This window comes from Drosophila mojavensis, unplaced genomic scaffold (genome assembly GCF_018153725.1).
Source record: "Drosophila mojavensis isolate 15081-1352.22 unplaced genomic scaffold, ASM1815372v1 contig_81, whole genome shotgun sequence".
NCBI classification, from domain to species: domain Eukaryota; kingdom Metazoa; phylum Arthropoda; class Insecta; order Diptera; family Drosophilidae; genus Drosophila; species Drosophila mojavensis.
The window spans coordinates 5,026,699-5,043,181 of record NW_025318907.1 but is presented as its reverse complement, the minus strand read 5'-3'; the positions used below and the strand labels follow the sequence as shown (position 1 = coordinate 5,043,181).

Genomic DNA, 16,483 nt, shown 5'->3' with positions numbered 1-16,483 from the left:
TAGCCACATTCATTCCAATTGCGGCTACTCACACACACACACACTCACATACATGGAGTTCAAGCGGACAGCTAAGCACATGCCACAAATTGGCCAAAAGGAAAATCGAGGCGTTTGGTAAACTTTATTTTTTCTTCGTTCGCATTAAAATGCACTTGTTAACAAGTAATTTGTCGGGGAATGGCAGATATTTGCTTATCGCAGTCATGAAATCAGTTCAACGAAATAAAAAAGGTTGAATATTTGATTAGATAGCAACGCCGTCGGCCAATTGGGGGTCTGTTGACCCCGAACCCTGGCGAAAACGAAAGAAAAGGACAACGTTTCCTATTTTGCATTTAATGTAGTCCAAACTGTTTGAAACTTGATTGCTAATTGAGGCTTTCGGACTTGGGGGAACCAGTTGATGCACAATATGTACATATATAATAAGAGCAAGAAGTGCAGAGCGAGGATGCACTTATAATTAAGATAAAGACAGCTTTATATGGGGGCGAATTATGAGACGCTCTTCCCACACATAAAATTAAGTACTTCAATAAGTCTCAAATGTACACAGAACACAAAAAAAAATACAACGTAATCTTTCTCAAAGCAGGCCTGAAGAGCTAAAAAAAACCTCATTACGCATGCAGAGGGGAAATCGGAGCTATATATGTACTTATACTGCTTATAACTTTAACACTTAAGCCGCAATGAACTCGACTTGCAGCACTTGAAAATAATACTACAATATGGTTATGGTTTTACAAAAACGAAGAAGAAGAAGAGGGAAAAGCAAATAGGAAGGCAAGGAGAGTCAAATGAAATCCCCAGTGAAACCAAATCAATTTCAATCAAACAAATGCAACCGTCCGAGGAGAGGCTCAGGCATCGAAATCCACTCAAGTGAACCAATAAAAGAGAGAGAGAGACAGAAAATAATACAAACAAGGAAAAAAAGAAACGAAACCAAGCCCAAGGCAGGAAAAGTCAAGAAATTAAAGGGCCGAGAGGTTGAGCAGCCCAAAGTGGAACAGAGTTCGGGAATTCTAAGAATGAAATTGAAATGAAATGCATGTTACAAAATAATTGAGAATAATCGAGTTTAAATCACATTTACTTAACGCTGATGACGACGATAATGACGATCAGCTGTGGATGGCATCGATAACAACGGCAACTGCTGTCAATGGAGCGCGAGTCGAGGGCGGCTCTGAGACGACTGCCACAGTTTGTCACCAGCATCAGCAGCGGCAGCATAAATCCAATTACACATGGCACAATTCGAAGAGGAGTATATATATGTATATACATGCTAGACAGACGATTTGTATGAAAATTTAGAGCCCACCCCGCAATTGAATCTGAGTCACATCCCGGTCACAGTTGCAGTTGTCACCATCGACAAATCGCTGGCCCAGCCAAGCGCAACATTACAAACTCGAAAAGTGCATTTCCATTTGCCAAGCACCAAAGTAATTAACGGTGGATGTGGATGTGTATGTGCGTATGTATGCGTGTGTGTGTTGTATTTCGATGCCAGATGTTTGACCTGAAAGGTTACGCCTCCCCTTCGAAAAGAGTCGAGGCCAAAAGTCAACACACAATCGAGCAAATAGAATTTAATCATAGTACTGTGCCGTAATGAACCAACAAGGACAACAACAGTCCACAACCGGAAAAGCCAAAAAAAAAAAAACGAAACCCTCAAACATCCATTGATAATTTCAGGAAAATTGATAAAATTTCATTTCATGTGCGTGAAATTCATTTAAAATAACAAAATTAGGCTTAGGTGGGAAAATACTTGGGAAAAGTCTGTTTCCAGGCAATTTTACATTTTATATTTAATCTATATAATTTGATTCAATTTAATATTTTTCAAGATAAATCTTTTTAGAAATATACAGACATTTTAAGTCTGTGTCCAGAAATTTCATTTTATTTTTTATATAATTTAATTTTAGGCTGTAAAAGATACGTGTTAGTTAGATTCAGATAGACAGAAATTCAAAAGAATTTCCTTATAAAATTTGAGGAGATGTCACTTCGTGAGCGTGAAGTACATTAAAAATATAAAGATATTGAATTTGGCTTTGAAAATTCTGGGCTAATGTCAGCATTTCATTTTATTGATTAGTTGATTGAAATTTTATAATTGAATTCAATTTAAAATATTTATTAGAAATGCCCTTATACAGAAATTTAAAAGTCTGTTTCCAAGAAATTAGTATTAGTATTCAAATATATAGAAATTGTGAAAACTTTCCTTAAATATATATATATATATATAGAAATAAATATATATATTTTTTAAATATTTGGTATAACAAAGTAATTTTTAGTTTAGTTTTAAATATAAATTGATAAATAAATAATAACAAAAAATTAAATTAAAAAATAAATAAAACATATTTTTAAAAAATTATTAAAATAAATATATTTATTAGTTTGAATTATTTCATTACGTAATTCAAACTGTTTAGTATGCCATATAAAAATATTTAAAATTTCTGTTTAAAGCCTCTTTAACCATATGAATGCTCTGTCAATTATCAGCAGTGAATATTTGCATTACTTTTTTACAATCTTTTTCTATCGGACTCTGTTTAATACTTCATAAATTGAAATTATATTGAGGCTATAATATTTAAAAAAATTGAACAATTCGCTGAATAAAAAACTTATAAAAAATTCGCCAACAGAATAGTTACAGTAAGCGTTCATTTCATAATTCAATTTTTTCTTTAAAAGTATTTTATTTGCTTTAATTTGCTTCAATGTATCATTTTTAAATTATTTAATTTTTTTTATTTCATATAAGTTTAATATATATATACTTCTAATTTTATACATTTGAGAGTGTTTATATTCAAGTGTATAAAATAATGTATATATATTAAAATAATAATAGTGTTGCAGTGAGAAAACAAGAAATATTAATTAATTTGCATAGAACTCTCAAAAGTACTTCTCTCTAGATATTGCTTAAACTCCTGCTCCATATATGTTTTAGCCATTTATGTCAATAGCCACCCCTGAGCCACTGAGAGTTCATTGTTATGGGTCGGCAATGCCCAAACTAACCTTTATTCAACAGATATAAAGAAAAAAGTAAAACCTGTCAAAATGTTATTCCCATTTTCTTTTTAATTTAACGCTCATTTTCGAGCCAAAACGCAATACAACTGAACCTCCGACCGAGCACACAGCAACCCCTCCAGCAAAGTGTTAATGTCTAAATTGCTTTTCTTTTTTTCTTTTTTTTTTTTTGTGGCTGTTGCTGCTGCTATTGTATTATTCGTTTGGGTTCACTTCGGCGTGGCTCTGTAACCCTGCGCAGTGTTCAGCATTTCCATTTCCAAACATTTCGACTTGTGTTTTTGCGGTTACGCTGTTTATTTTTCAATTGAGGTTTTGACGCAATTCCGTCAATGGAGCTGCCAATGTTTTATTTATGCCACCCCCTGGCTGAATTGCGCCCGAAACGATGAGAGTGTGTGCGTATGTGTGTTTTAGGGCATTGTAACCCCATCAGCTGGCTTATATATAGTATGTGAAATGGAATCTTAGACTCACCTTCATCAGCCGTCGCCGGGTGCTGTTCGCCAAGGCAGCCGGGCAGGTTCAGGGCGAGGGCGATGCCAACTAGGGCGACCCACAGGACTGGCAAGCAGGACGACTCCTTGCCGCTGTTGTTGTTGCAATAGTTGCTCCTATTGTTGCTGTTGGTGTTTTGATAGCAGTTCTTGTTCTTGTTCGTTGTGCACATCGTGGCAATTGCGCGCTGCGGCATTTCGCAGAGTGGGGGCAGGTGCTCGATCTATTATAATTTTAACTTTGATATTGGCTGCCTTATTTATGCAGTTAGCAGTGGGTGTTGGGTGGCTGTTGGCTGTTGGCCCCACTCACCTGGCCCCGTCGAACCGTGGAAAAGTGCTTTGCACGTTTCGCGTTGTCAGCGCTTAAAGTTTTCGCGTTGCGTTTGGTAATTTCGCGTTTTTCATAAGTATTTCATTTCGCCGGGGAGCTTTTCCGAGTTCGTATTTGATATTTGTATTTTGTTCATTGTATTGCATTTGTATGCATCTCCCTCTCTCTCTCTCTCTCCCACACCGTCTCTGTGGCTCTCTCTCTCTTTATTTTTGTCTCTTTCGCACACTAGCCACAGTTTGTTTTTCGCTCTATAAATGTGGTTTTTCGTGTTGTTTCAGTTTGATTTGATTTGCATTTGGTCTCTGCCATAGCCATGCGCCACTGTAAATAGAAAATGGAGAATTTTCACGAATTAGTTTTCATTTATGCATAACAACAAAAACAGCTACAACAGCAGCCAAATATTGAATTGCAATTGAATTGAATCATTTCTATTTCCATGCTGTGGCTTGCAAAGAATTTCGATCGTTTTTCTTTTGCTAGATTATTAAACATTTTGTTGCCACGACTCGTGCGGATTATTCTCGACAACATTTTTGCATGTTGTTTTAATCTATCTTTCTAAGCCGATTTGCGAAAGTGCAGCAAAACATTTCAAATTTTTGTTAGATGATATATTTTTAACCAAAAATATTTCTAATTACAAAATATGAAATAACAAACATGTTTATACACAATTATTTAAAGGTATTTAATTTGATTTATCTACGATTATTTAAAGAGATTTTATTTGGAATAATATATGTGATACCTAATGAAATTCGCTTGCTTCCCTTTGCCTCTCATTTTTCCACTACCTTTCTAGCAAATACCATCTACATACACACACACATACACATATTCTTGGTCAACATATTTTAGAGTAAAGCTGCAACAAAGAGTTAAGCACGCACATCAGCCCAGGGGAGAGACGAGATGCCTTTGGCATTGGGCAGCAAGGCTGTGGAGAGGTTTTGCCTTTAGTAAAAATAACTCATTTGGAATGCATGACCTCTGCCGAAGACTTAAGTAATCATTTTGATGGCAACTATTTAAATATTAAAAATGCCTCAAAGCGGTTTCAATGCTGGACAGGCACAGCCTGGGAGCAATATGGCTGATAGATTACCGTGCCCACCTCGGAGAGCTGCCAAGTGGCCAGGTTGCAGTTGGTCAGCTGCTGCTGGGTCCTCGGGCGAGGTAAGTAATAAATAAATAAATATTTATTTTAATATTAAACAACAAGAATGCTGAGCTCTCGCTGGGGGTTTAATGCGAAAGGAGCATTTCCCTGAAGCTTTCAACATGACAAAACAAATTGACCTCAATACATTTTTGTTTTTGTTTTGGTTCTTTTTTTTTTTTTTTGTGTAACAAATAACTCAGGATTGTCGTGAAGTCGACCAAAAAAGGTCGTAAATGTAACCAAATAAAAGCGCACAGGGTGAGCGCAACTTATTCACAACTTGCACACACACACACACGCACATACACACATTGGGGGCTGTCATTCACAGTGAAAGTCTCGGTTGTGTGGCCAGGTGAAATATTGCTTAATATGAAGTAAATACAAAGATTTAAGTAGCAATCAGGCTGCAGCGAGCAGCGAGCAGCGCGCGTTTCCCCTCGACTTGTTACGTATATGCTCCACTTTATTTTTCCTGTTCTGCTTTCAGCAATTTCGCAAGATTTTCTGCTGGCCAAGCGGAGGGCTTCCAGCAATTCCTCAAATGCAAACACTAGTACATTCACACGCACACACACACAGACACACTTCTTTGACACTTTAACAGGTGAAGTGGGAACAAATAGACACAGGCCCGCTCTCACATGGCTCGGGGCAGAGATAGAGCTGGGTAACGCTAATTGGAAAATATATTAACATGAAATGTACAACAAATAATATTTGACATCTATTGAGAGGGACACTCGTTAGTTCTCTGCTTCATTCTTCATCACTATCCTCGGACTCAGACTCAGAATCATCTTCGGTGGAGTCGCCCTCATCTTCGTCTACAACCACAATCAACGGCTTGCCGTATTTTTTCTCATAATACGTAAACGATTGGCGGCAAACTGGACATCGACGATTATAGCGCACTATCTCACAATAGGCATCCATACAATCAAAGCAAAAGGAATGCTTGCACCCCAGTATTACCTCGTTGTTCTTCGCCATCAGGCAGAAGGCGCAGCAGTCGAGCTCATCATTGATTGATTCCATTCTGTTTTCGATCTTAATATATCTTTTAGAATTTCGATTTTTCACTTTTCGACGAATTTCGAAAAGCAACTGTTACATGAAATATTAATAAAAAAAACTCCGAAAACTAGCTGGGATATTCGTCTAAAATATACCCTGAACTCCGCATGTGTAAATATACTTTTTATGAGGTATTTACTGCAGAAGAAGCCTATAAAAATTGTTGACAAAATAAGACGTTAAAAAAAAAAAATTATTAATAATAAAATAAATAAATAGGGTAAAGAACATTCATCAACATTCAAAGCCTTTCTGCTTCTACCAGCACCGTTACTTCACTGCTCAAAAAAGTCTATTTTAAGTAGCAGCTTATAATTTAATTATTATTCAATTTAATTCAATTGGAATACCATGAAGCTCAGGAATTTGCATGAGTATGTGAATACACCTATTCGAAAAATATATAAACAACTTGGCGCTGCATCTACGCGAATTGAGAATTGACTAAAATTTTTATTTAATAACTTTTGCGTTACTTAATGGATTACAATCAAATTTGCAGCATATGTTCTACATATTCAATTGCGTATATTCAACATAGCGAAAATGCAAATTAAATTAAATTTCGGTAATAAAAAATATACATGAAAAATAATGAAGTATGTTGCATATGATATAGCTATATGTGAATCCTATTGTAGTATATACAACATCTTATGTTGAAATTAAATACATTATTTACAGAATCTAGGTCAAAAGCCACAAAATATATTACCTATTAACTGGGCTGTAACATTTTTCTTGCCATTAACATTAATTGAGTGAAAAACAACAAGACGATTCCATGTAAGGACTGACAAATACATAAGAGAAGTGTCATAGAGCGTTTATTTTCAGTTCTAGCCTGCGCTGCGCTCCTGAGCAATGGCTGAGCGCACACTGAGTGTGTCAGAGGTGAACTCTACGTAGCAGTTGGAGCCAAAATAAAAGTAGCTGCCAGCTGGCAGTGGAAGGAAACTACCAACTACCAACTGGCAACTGGCAACTGGCAACTGGCTACAATGCATGAATTGGCATTCATAATACAGTGCTTATCATAATTATAGCCCACCCTGCAACTTAAACTTTGAGCCCGTTGTAACAAAATTTTTAAGGTTTTTTAAAAATAAATTTTACAGCACATTATAGACTGGAGCATGTTCAGTAGATTTTATCAAAATTTTAGTTCAATTTATGGAAAACTAAGAAAGAACCGTTAACTTTTGCTCTGTGCTAGCATTTTTGCTTGCATTTTTGTGTATCATAATTATAGCCCACTGTCGCAAATTTGAATTTATTGAGTGCGGAACAGACTTTTTGCTTTACAGACATTGTAATTAAGTAAATTTAGATAGTTTTTAAGATATGCCGCTTGGAAAACAATTATCTTATTATGAAAAGGGCCGTATTTTCTCACTTTTCGAGTCAGGAGAGTCTATTTCGAGTATTTTACGAATTTTTAAAAAAAGTCAAAGGGTAATTAAAATTTTTTTTGGATAACCCCGAAGAATAAGGATCAAGAAGGCGCACTGGGTGAAAACCGTTACTAATTGCGCACGATAAACGCAAAATTATTAAGAAAGCCAGCAACAACCCAACCGCTTGCATAGCTTTGGCCGCACATGTGGCTGAATCTATGTCAGCGATGACTGTTTGGCGAGTACTTAAGAGCTCAGGAATCATAAATAGGTCTAAACTGACCAAAGCATCCATGTTGCTAAGTCGCCACAAGGTTGCTCGACTTGGTTTTGCCGATGGACATACTGCGACCGATTTGACATACGCGCGTTTGAATCATCGTCTTTTGGCTTACAGTATATTTATAAATTTTTACCCTAACAGGTCGTATTTTCTGATGGGAAGAAGTTTAACCTGGATGGTCCTGATGGGTTTGATACTTATTAGCATGATTTGAGGAAGGATCCTATGTTTTTTCAAGGACAAACTTTGGAGGTGGCTCCGTCATGATTTGGGGTCCATTTTTTTCATTTGGTACCTGGGAATTGAAGTTTGTAACGAACCGAATGAACAGTGAAGAGTATATTCAGGCTCTGGATAGTAGTCTCATTCCATATTCAAGGGAATTACGTGAGAAACCAATGGTTTTCCAACAGGATAATGCCAGAATCCATGTGAGCAGACGTACAAAAGAGTGTTTGGAGGAATGTCATGTTGATGTCCTTGACTGGCCAGCATGTTTTGGGGATCTCAACCCGATAAAAATGTCTGGGGTAATCTTGCAAGACGTGTGTATGCCAAAAATCGCCAGTTGGAGACAGTTGGATATCTTAAAACGCAAATTCTAAACGACAATGACTAAATAACAAAGTTTCGAAAAGGACCTTTTATTAAATTTAGTGGTTTCAATGAGGAAGAGAATTTTTGAGTTAACTAAGACAAATGGAGGCCGGACTAAGTATTAACATTAGTTTTTCCATTAATCCGAAACGAATTCGGATTTTTTTTACAAAAATATGAATATGGGCTATAATTTTGATACAGAAAATGGTGCTGTTTTTCCTTGTTTTTTACTTCTTTTTAAGAAATCGTTATTAAATCGTGAATTTTAAGTGAAAAAGTTTTTTGCCATTCATAATTGAAATATTGAACTACTCATTTTTGAAGATTTTGAGGAAATATTCCATTTGGGAAAAATTTTCAGCCGATTCGTTTAAGTGGATTAAAAGTGGGCTATAATTATGATAAGCACTGTATTAGCGCGTTGAGGCGATGACGAGGACAGCGAGGACGAGACCCGCTGAGGCAAACAAAGCGCTTGAGCCATGTGCAAGTACGTATGTATATTATGTATGTATATATATATATAGGGTACATATATTTGGTATACAGTCTCGTATATAGGCTGGCTGTTGGGCCCACAAACTACACGTGTACGCAAAGCAATCAACAAGCAGGATACGAGGCGAATGAGTAACATAAATAATAAAAATGAGAGTTGCTGGCGCAGTCACCTCCTTCACGAGCCTCCAGCCACCGCTCCACCACTCACAGCATTCGCATGAATGATGTCTGAATGGTAAATGTGTGAGTGGCAACCTGGCAGCCTGGCAGCCTACCAGGCACAAGGATATCTGAAGTGAATAGGCAGAGCGAGTCCTCGCAGTACGCTGCTTATTTATGCTCTGCCTATTGGTTCCACTTGAGACCCGAGACCTCAGAGCCCAGAGCACCGAGCATCGAGCACAGAGCACAGAGCTCCGACCTCAAACCAGATACGTCCCGCCCGCATATTAGAATCTAGCGCAAATAGAAAATATTTATGTATTATGCAAAGCAAAGCGCGTGGTACATTTGGTCTGGAGACGTTGCCGAATAATGGAAACCTGTTGGCTGAAAATCTAATTTTCATGCACGCACCGAGGCCAAGGCAGCCCCCATGAATCGCGCCACGTGTAAATTCAAGCGATCCGAGACAGGTCTCTGGCACACTTCAAACTCCCACGTAGCACAGCCACAGGCAGGCACATAACTCAGATGGCGCGGCAGACGCTGGCGGTTAGAGCCTTCACATGGGTATTTAATTTGGGGCTCACAAGCAGGATACGTTGCCGGCAGGTAAACGCAGGTGCCACACATTCGCCAACACATTCAATGCGCATAGACAGAAGTCTAGCGAACGAAAGAGTCAAGAGAGCTGGTCAATTGTTTATGGGCCTATTGTCGATTCGCCTTGCACTGGCACAGGGAAAGGATGTCCCTGGGGAACCCAATAAAATACTGAATAAATCGGGCAAATGGAAATCCCATTTTCCCCTTTATCTTACATTTCTTACTGCCGATGGATTGGGCCATGCATATAAGGCAAGGCCGAGCTGTCTGCATGGCTGACAGACTTTCTTTAAGCTGCTCAATTCATTTTGTTGATTTTCGGGTTCAGCTAGACAAACCCCCGCAAACAATCATGAAATTCTGCACGCCAAGCCAATTTGCATAAGTGATTTGGTGCTGCTGCTGCTGCTCCTACTTCGATTGTCTGTGGCTCTGTCTGTGCCTGTGCTGGGTGTTCCAGCTCGGTTCACATGATCTCTTCATTCACATCCTGGGGCGCATCAAATGCTGTCTTCCTTCATTGAGGTAAACTGCGTCAAAATAGAACGACGTGACAGGCGCCAACAAATTTATGAACACAATCTCTACATGCAAAACGAATTTGAGACTCAATTCTGTCCACCCAGACCAAGAGACTGACTGACTGGACCATGTCACATTGCCAGCTTGTAGCTGTAGCTGGGGCGGGTAGGTGGGCAGGCGTACAGCTCGCTCGGTGGGCTGCAGTACGTAAAATTAATTAAAAAGGACGCATAGCGTTAGTCAAGGATTGTTGGCACAGACTGTGCCAGACACCGGCCACAGCGGACAGACTTTGGCACACAATGAATGGGCAAAAAGATGTCAACACTTTATTCAAGATGATGACGTCGTCGTCGCTGTCGTCATTGTCGTTGTTGTCGTTGTTGTCGTTGTTGTCGTTGTCGTTGTGCTGTCCATTGTTGGCTGTCATTGTTTCATATTGCTCTTCTCATCGTCGGCGACGTCCTTCTGCTTCTACTGCTGCTGCTGCTGCTGCTGTTTATGAAGTGCCAGGATATCTGCACGTCGCCTTAGAACAGGGCGCATTGTTAATAATAGAATCTTGCTACTATTTTTGCTTGTTTCGCGTTACAAACTTCCAGCAACAGCGACAACAACAACAACAATAAGCACTTATTCTTTATTTTGTTTCCACTTGAGTCTGCAGGGAATTTCCTTTGAAAGAGGTTGCTTTGCTCTTTCAATTTCTGTTTCTCTTTCTTTTACTGTTTCTGCTTCTGTTTCAGTTTGAGTTTCACATTCGGCATCTTTTCTTTTCACGTAACGTCTGTTTGGCCAGCTCTGTCTTAATATACAGCTGCTCTGAATAATGGGCGCAGAATCAACATATTTCTCTACCCCGTCGCTTGACATTTAAATAATTGAATTTAATATTTAATGCCCAGGCTGTCAAGTGAGTCTGAAATAATAACGAAACTCCAGGCTTCTGCCTGAGATCTAACCACATATATTTTATATATATATTATAATTAACTCAATCTGATCAAAGATTTTTGCTTTGAATTTCTTGCATTCTTTTTGGCTAGGCGAACGTTCGGGCTATTGAAAATCAAGAGCCTTAAAACTCTTATTAAGCCACTTGGCTTGGCGAAAAAGCCACAAAAAGTCGAACGACTTTTTTCGAGTGATATTTAAATGTTTACGAAACTTTCGTTCAGCTTTCCAATATTCTGTAGACTTTCGCTCTCTCTCTCTCTCTCTCTTTCCCACTGGTTGGCCACACAAATTTATTGCTATATGCGATGCCAACTTTTAAAGTGCAATAGCAAAAATGCATTTCACATGTGGCTCTGTATATTTAGCAAAATGAAAAGCAAATAAAATTGCATAAAATTTCGGTGTGAAAATATTTGCTATGGAAAATGCAACGCCAAACAAAACAATTTTCATTTGCCATTTTTTTGTTGGCGCATATTTTAATAAAAAAGATGCATATATATGAGGTATGTATGTATGTATATGTATGTGTTTTTTATATGATCTCTATATGCATTTATTATTTCTGCGAATTTTTTTAATTAATAGCAAAAAGTCAACGCGACTTCGTTATTCGCTGTCCCAGCAGGGATCAACTGGCAGGACACAGGGCACAGGACACCGGCGAATGAGCATGCAAAACGTCAACGCCGACAAAAGGCTGAATTGCCAAATGGCAATCAACCAAATGTATAGGGATTCTAATTAACTATGAGATACCCTGGAATATAGACAAACGCCGAGGTACAAAGAAGTATAGAGAATGCTATTTGATATGTAGATATAACTATATGCTCCACTAAAATATACCCTGTAATAAATATGACCTTTCACTGGCTCTGAAGTTTTTATAAAAAATTTCTTAATATATTTCATTTATACAATATACTGTGCTAGACCTCATCAGCTAACATACCCCATCAGCCAAGTCGAGTACAGGGTATACCTCACGGTTAAAAGTCATACAAAATGCATTCGTGTAACTGTAGTCCATATAAATATAACAACAATTGTTTATATAAACGAAAGCGAACCCTTGCCTTGACTTCGACTCATCCCCCTAAAAAAACTGTTGCATCTTTTATTTGTATATGTATTTCGCTCTCTCTCTCTCTCTCTGATATTTCGACCGACAGTTTGTTTGCTTATAAAAAGTATAAATAAAAAAAGAAACTGATTTCCTTTTCTATATTTTTTCTTTTTTGTTTGTCGCCGCAGCACTGGAAAAAAAGGAGCAGCCGCAGCGCAGCTCGTGGGGTTCGCGCTGGAAAATGCCGGGTAACGAGCTGTGATGGGTATGAGGTGTGCGGCACACCCATACACCTATACATCTACACACCTATAAGCTACACACACACGCAGTCACTCTGGGGATCCTTGACGTTTTTCAAATGGATTACAAAATGTTTGGAAAATTATTTTCGAATGTGCCGCCAGAGAATTTTTGTGGCCTGGCTCCCGCATTTCGCAGCCCTTTACCGTTCCTTCAGCATTTAACTGTGGCTGCCTGCCAGGGGGGTGGCATATTGGAGAGGGGGTGGGCGGCGGGTGTGGTTAAAACATGTTTTATTGGCTCGCTCGCATGTTCTCAAAATGTATTTCGTGTGCGGGTGCTCGAGGCAAGGAAATGACTGACTAGAAGACCTGAGAGTGAGAGAGAGAGACTGAAGGGAGCTGCTATTGCTGCTGCTGAGTGGCACAACAGGAAATTATTAGTGGATGTAGCACAGAGGGCCAACTGCCGGCGCGTCTATGCTCAATGGTCTGTGGGCCTTTGTCTGGCTGCGTGTGAATGCTTTTTGAGGTTTTCATAGCCTACGCACGTGCCAAAGCCAAGTTTGCCAAATGTGCGCGAGTGTGCGACAATTAATTGATGCCTTCCATACTACAATATATAGATAAGTAAACGTATCTCTCTCTCTCTCTCTCTCTCTCTCTCTCTCTCTCTCTATGTGTGTGCCATGATAAAACAGGATCTGCTACTCGCAGCCAGCAAGTGGGCTGGGCTGGCTCTGCTGACTGTCAACTTAATTGGCTGCGGTGTGAAATTAATTGGATTTTTACGCACTTTATCTTTTGTTTTAATTACCGCCCAAGCACACAGGTCAACAAAGCACAGCCATGCACACACTGACTAACAAACAATTGAATTTTCTTAAATTGTATGTTTCGTAACGCGGCTGCATTAATTGAGCATTTAGCTGGACTATCGATTTTGCTTATCGCCCTCGTAAGTGAATGGACTTTATCTAGTCGTCCATTAACTGCGGCTCTGCCCTCAGAAGTAATGTACTATGAATTATGATACGTATGGCATGTTACAACCACCATAACAACTAAAACAATACCTGTAAATAACACACACACATACACACACACACACACACACACACACACACATAGGAACACACTCGTAAAGAAGCAGCCAGCACTTTGGTCGCACTTTGGACATTACGGAAAGTTCCCTAATTCGCCGGCCAGACGCTCAGCCCCAATGCTGACGGCAGCCAAGCCCCCGGCCAGAGTCTCTAATGGAGATTAAGTTTAACCCACAGCGGCGACAACATATAAAAATGCCACTTAGAAGTGCTTTTGCTGCCCGTGCACAGTATACCCTATAATTACCGAATATCAGTCATTATTGTGCATACAATTCTCATTCTAAGCCATGTACATATTAGTCAGCTGGGCATACCCAACATTTGCGCCACGTGCTCAGGGTATGCAGAGCTTAAATTGCGCTTCTCTGTCTCTCCGGCCACGCGGCTTACTTTGACATATGCATAGCAACACGAAACAGCGCAACACGCAGACCAAAACTGAGGCTGGGTAACCGAGCAGCAGGCGGGAGGCGGGAGGCCAACTGAGGCTGGAGTCGGGGGCGGCTGTCGCAGGCGCTGGGTCACGCACAGGGCACAAATTTAATTCATCGTTAACAGCCATAAAGAAGGCAAAAAGCGACAACAGCCAAGTGACTATCCATTGGCTGGCACCAGGGTATAAAGGGGCCAGGGCAGAGGCTGGGACTGTGACTGGGGCAGGGGCAGGGGCAGGGGCAAGGGCAGGAGCAAAGGCAGAGACGCCGACAGAGTTGGTGCAGGGATAGGGCTAAACCGCAGCTAATGCAAAAACAAACACGGCGGCCAAACAAATTTGCACATTGCACACACACACACACACACGGGGCAGAAAAATGAAAAGATAGAAGAACTGGAGAGATAGAGAGAGAGAAGGCGGGGGAGAGAAAAGGTATATGATATTGTTGGAAGAGAGACGCTTAGCTTTAGTGCAAGTTAACCAACACAAGCGGCGACGGGTGCTAATAACAAGAGCAAGCGAAACCGACAACAACAACAACAACAAAAACAACAATAGCGACAACAACAGCAAGCACTCCTCCTCCCACAACAACACGTGTTTGAGGTTTTACTTCTTTAAGGCAACAGCAACCGGTGCAGGAGCAGGAGCAGGCGCATCTCTTTGTCGGCAACTGCTTTGAATCCCTTTTAGCTTAGGGCTTGTTGTTGTGGAACGCTCAGGAAATTGCTTAAAAATATTATAAATAATCTAGCAAGGAATTGCACATTATTAGAGCTGTGCTAATCACACGGCTGTCGAGCCAACATGCAATTTGTAAGCCACAGTGGGACAAGGTTCTTTAGAAATTGTGAAATATATTAAAAATATCGCCAGGTCGATATCAATCAGCTTATATATAAAAATATATATATTGTAACATGTAATTTTCTTATTATATCTAGTCTATATATTGCTCTATATAATGCTCAGCAAATTGCTTCAAAATATTATAAATATTAAATTACAAGAGCTGAGCTAATCACATGGCTGTCAAGCCGACATGCAACATGCGTAAGTCACAGTGGGGCAAGTTTTATGAGAGATCTTGTAAACTGAAGCAAAAATGGGGCAAGTTTTTCAAGAGATTTTGCAATATTAAAATATCAAATCAAAATGCTTTAGCTTCGCCAGAATCAAAGCATATAAATGCTTTGCTTAACACTTTAAAATCTTTTTAATATAGTTTCACTGCGCGTCATATAAATAGTGAAGTCTTTACATTCTCTGATCATTTTAGTAGGTATCACCACTTTGTCCTATGAAATTTTCATATTATTATAATATATTATTTCAGAAAAGTTCAGCAAGAATTAAAGTAAGCTTAAATATTTAATTTTTCTTCAAAAATAATAATAGTTTCTTATAGCAATTGTTTTCTAAGAGACGAGCAATTATTTTGTTAATTTTGTTTTACTTCTTCAATCCCTCTAAATGAATAAATAAACCGAAGAGAAAAGAATCAAATTCTGATGACAAATTTTCAGAATTTTTAGTAACATTTTTTCGCTGGATCTTTTATCAAAGTAGCTTTAAATTTCCATAGAAATTATGGAACTCTAGCTGGAATATAATAGAAAAGCGAGAACGTGCAGGGTTGACGTGCTGTAATGCGTACTCGTATATTATGGAAACTTCCTCCCCTGCACACCTCAACACTCTCTTTACAATTTGATAAGAATTTGGATTGAGATATGCAGTATGATATCTTTTAGATATATGCCTTACCCCTACCCCTGCATTGCCTTTATCTATGTCTTGCATCACAGTGCGTTTGTCTTTGACCCTTTATTCAGCATATTTGAAGCCACTGTGCTGCTACGGTATTCAACAGTGGTCGCGTCTTGTTCTGCATTTATAATATTGGTCGTAGCCGCGCACAGCACATGTGCGGCATTTATGCCTTTGAGTGTGGCGCCAGCGTCATGTGTGTGCCACCTAGCTAGAATCTCTTGCTTTTCCCTTTCAGCTTAACAATATGCAATCCCTTTGGCTGGGCAGGGCTGGGCAGGGCTGGGCTAAAAAGGGGCGACTAGGCGTGAATTATGACCTATTGAAACCTCAAACAAGTCGCACCATAACAACAGCAAGAACAACAACAACACCATCGAGAACAGGGAGCACCACACAGAGTATTACAACACCTACGCGCCCTGACTCATTCCGTCATTTGTTGTGCAACATATTCACTTGGTACTCTGTACTCCGTTCGTTTTTTCATTCTTTTATGCTTTCTATGGGTCTCGGGGCGCTGCGTTCCATACTGCCAGCAATTTTTACTTTATGACTTTATTTTGTCCTCGTTTTATGCATTTTTTATGCTCGACGTCGCGGTTTTTCTCACTTTGTTGGCCAACAACAAATCCACTGGCAGTTGGCGTTCCCAGTTCCCAGCTCCCA

General features: G+C 39.3%; 1 protein-coding gene across 1 annotated transcript in view; it reads right to left on the bottom strand.

Moving 5' to 3' along the window:
* The window catches only part of LOC6580760 (nephrin), a 53,390-nt gene that overhangs the window by 30,861 nt on the left and 6,046 nt on the right, over positions 1 to 16,483 (bottom strand). Inside the window, 1 exon segment of the mRNA XM_002006527.4 lies at positions 3,562 to 4,239. Within this exon segment, the coding sequence (XP_002006563.4) occupies positions 3,562 to 3,778 (217 nt within the window). The 5' untranslated portion in view covers positions 3,779 to 4,239.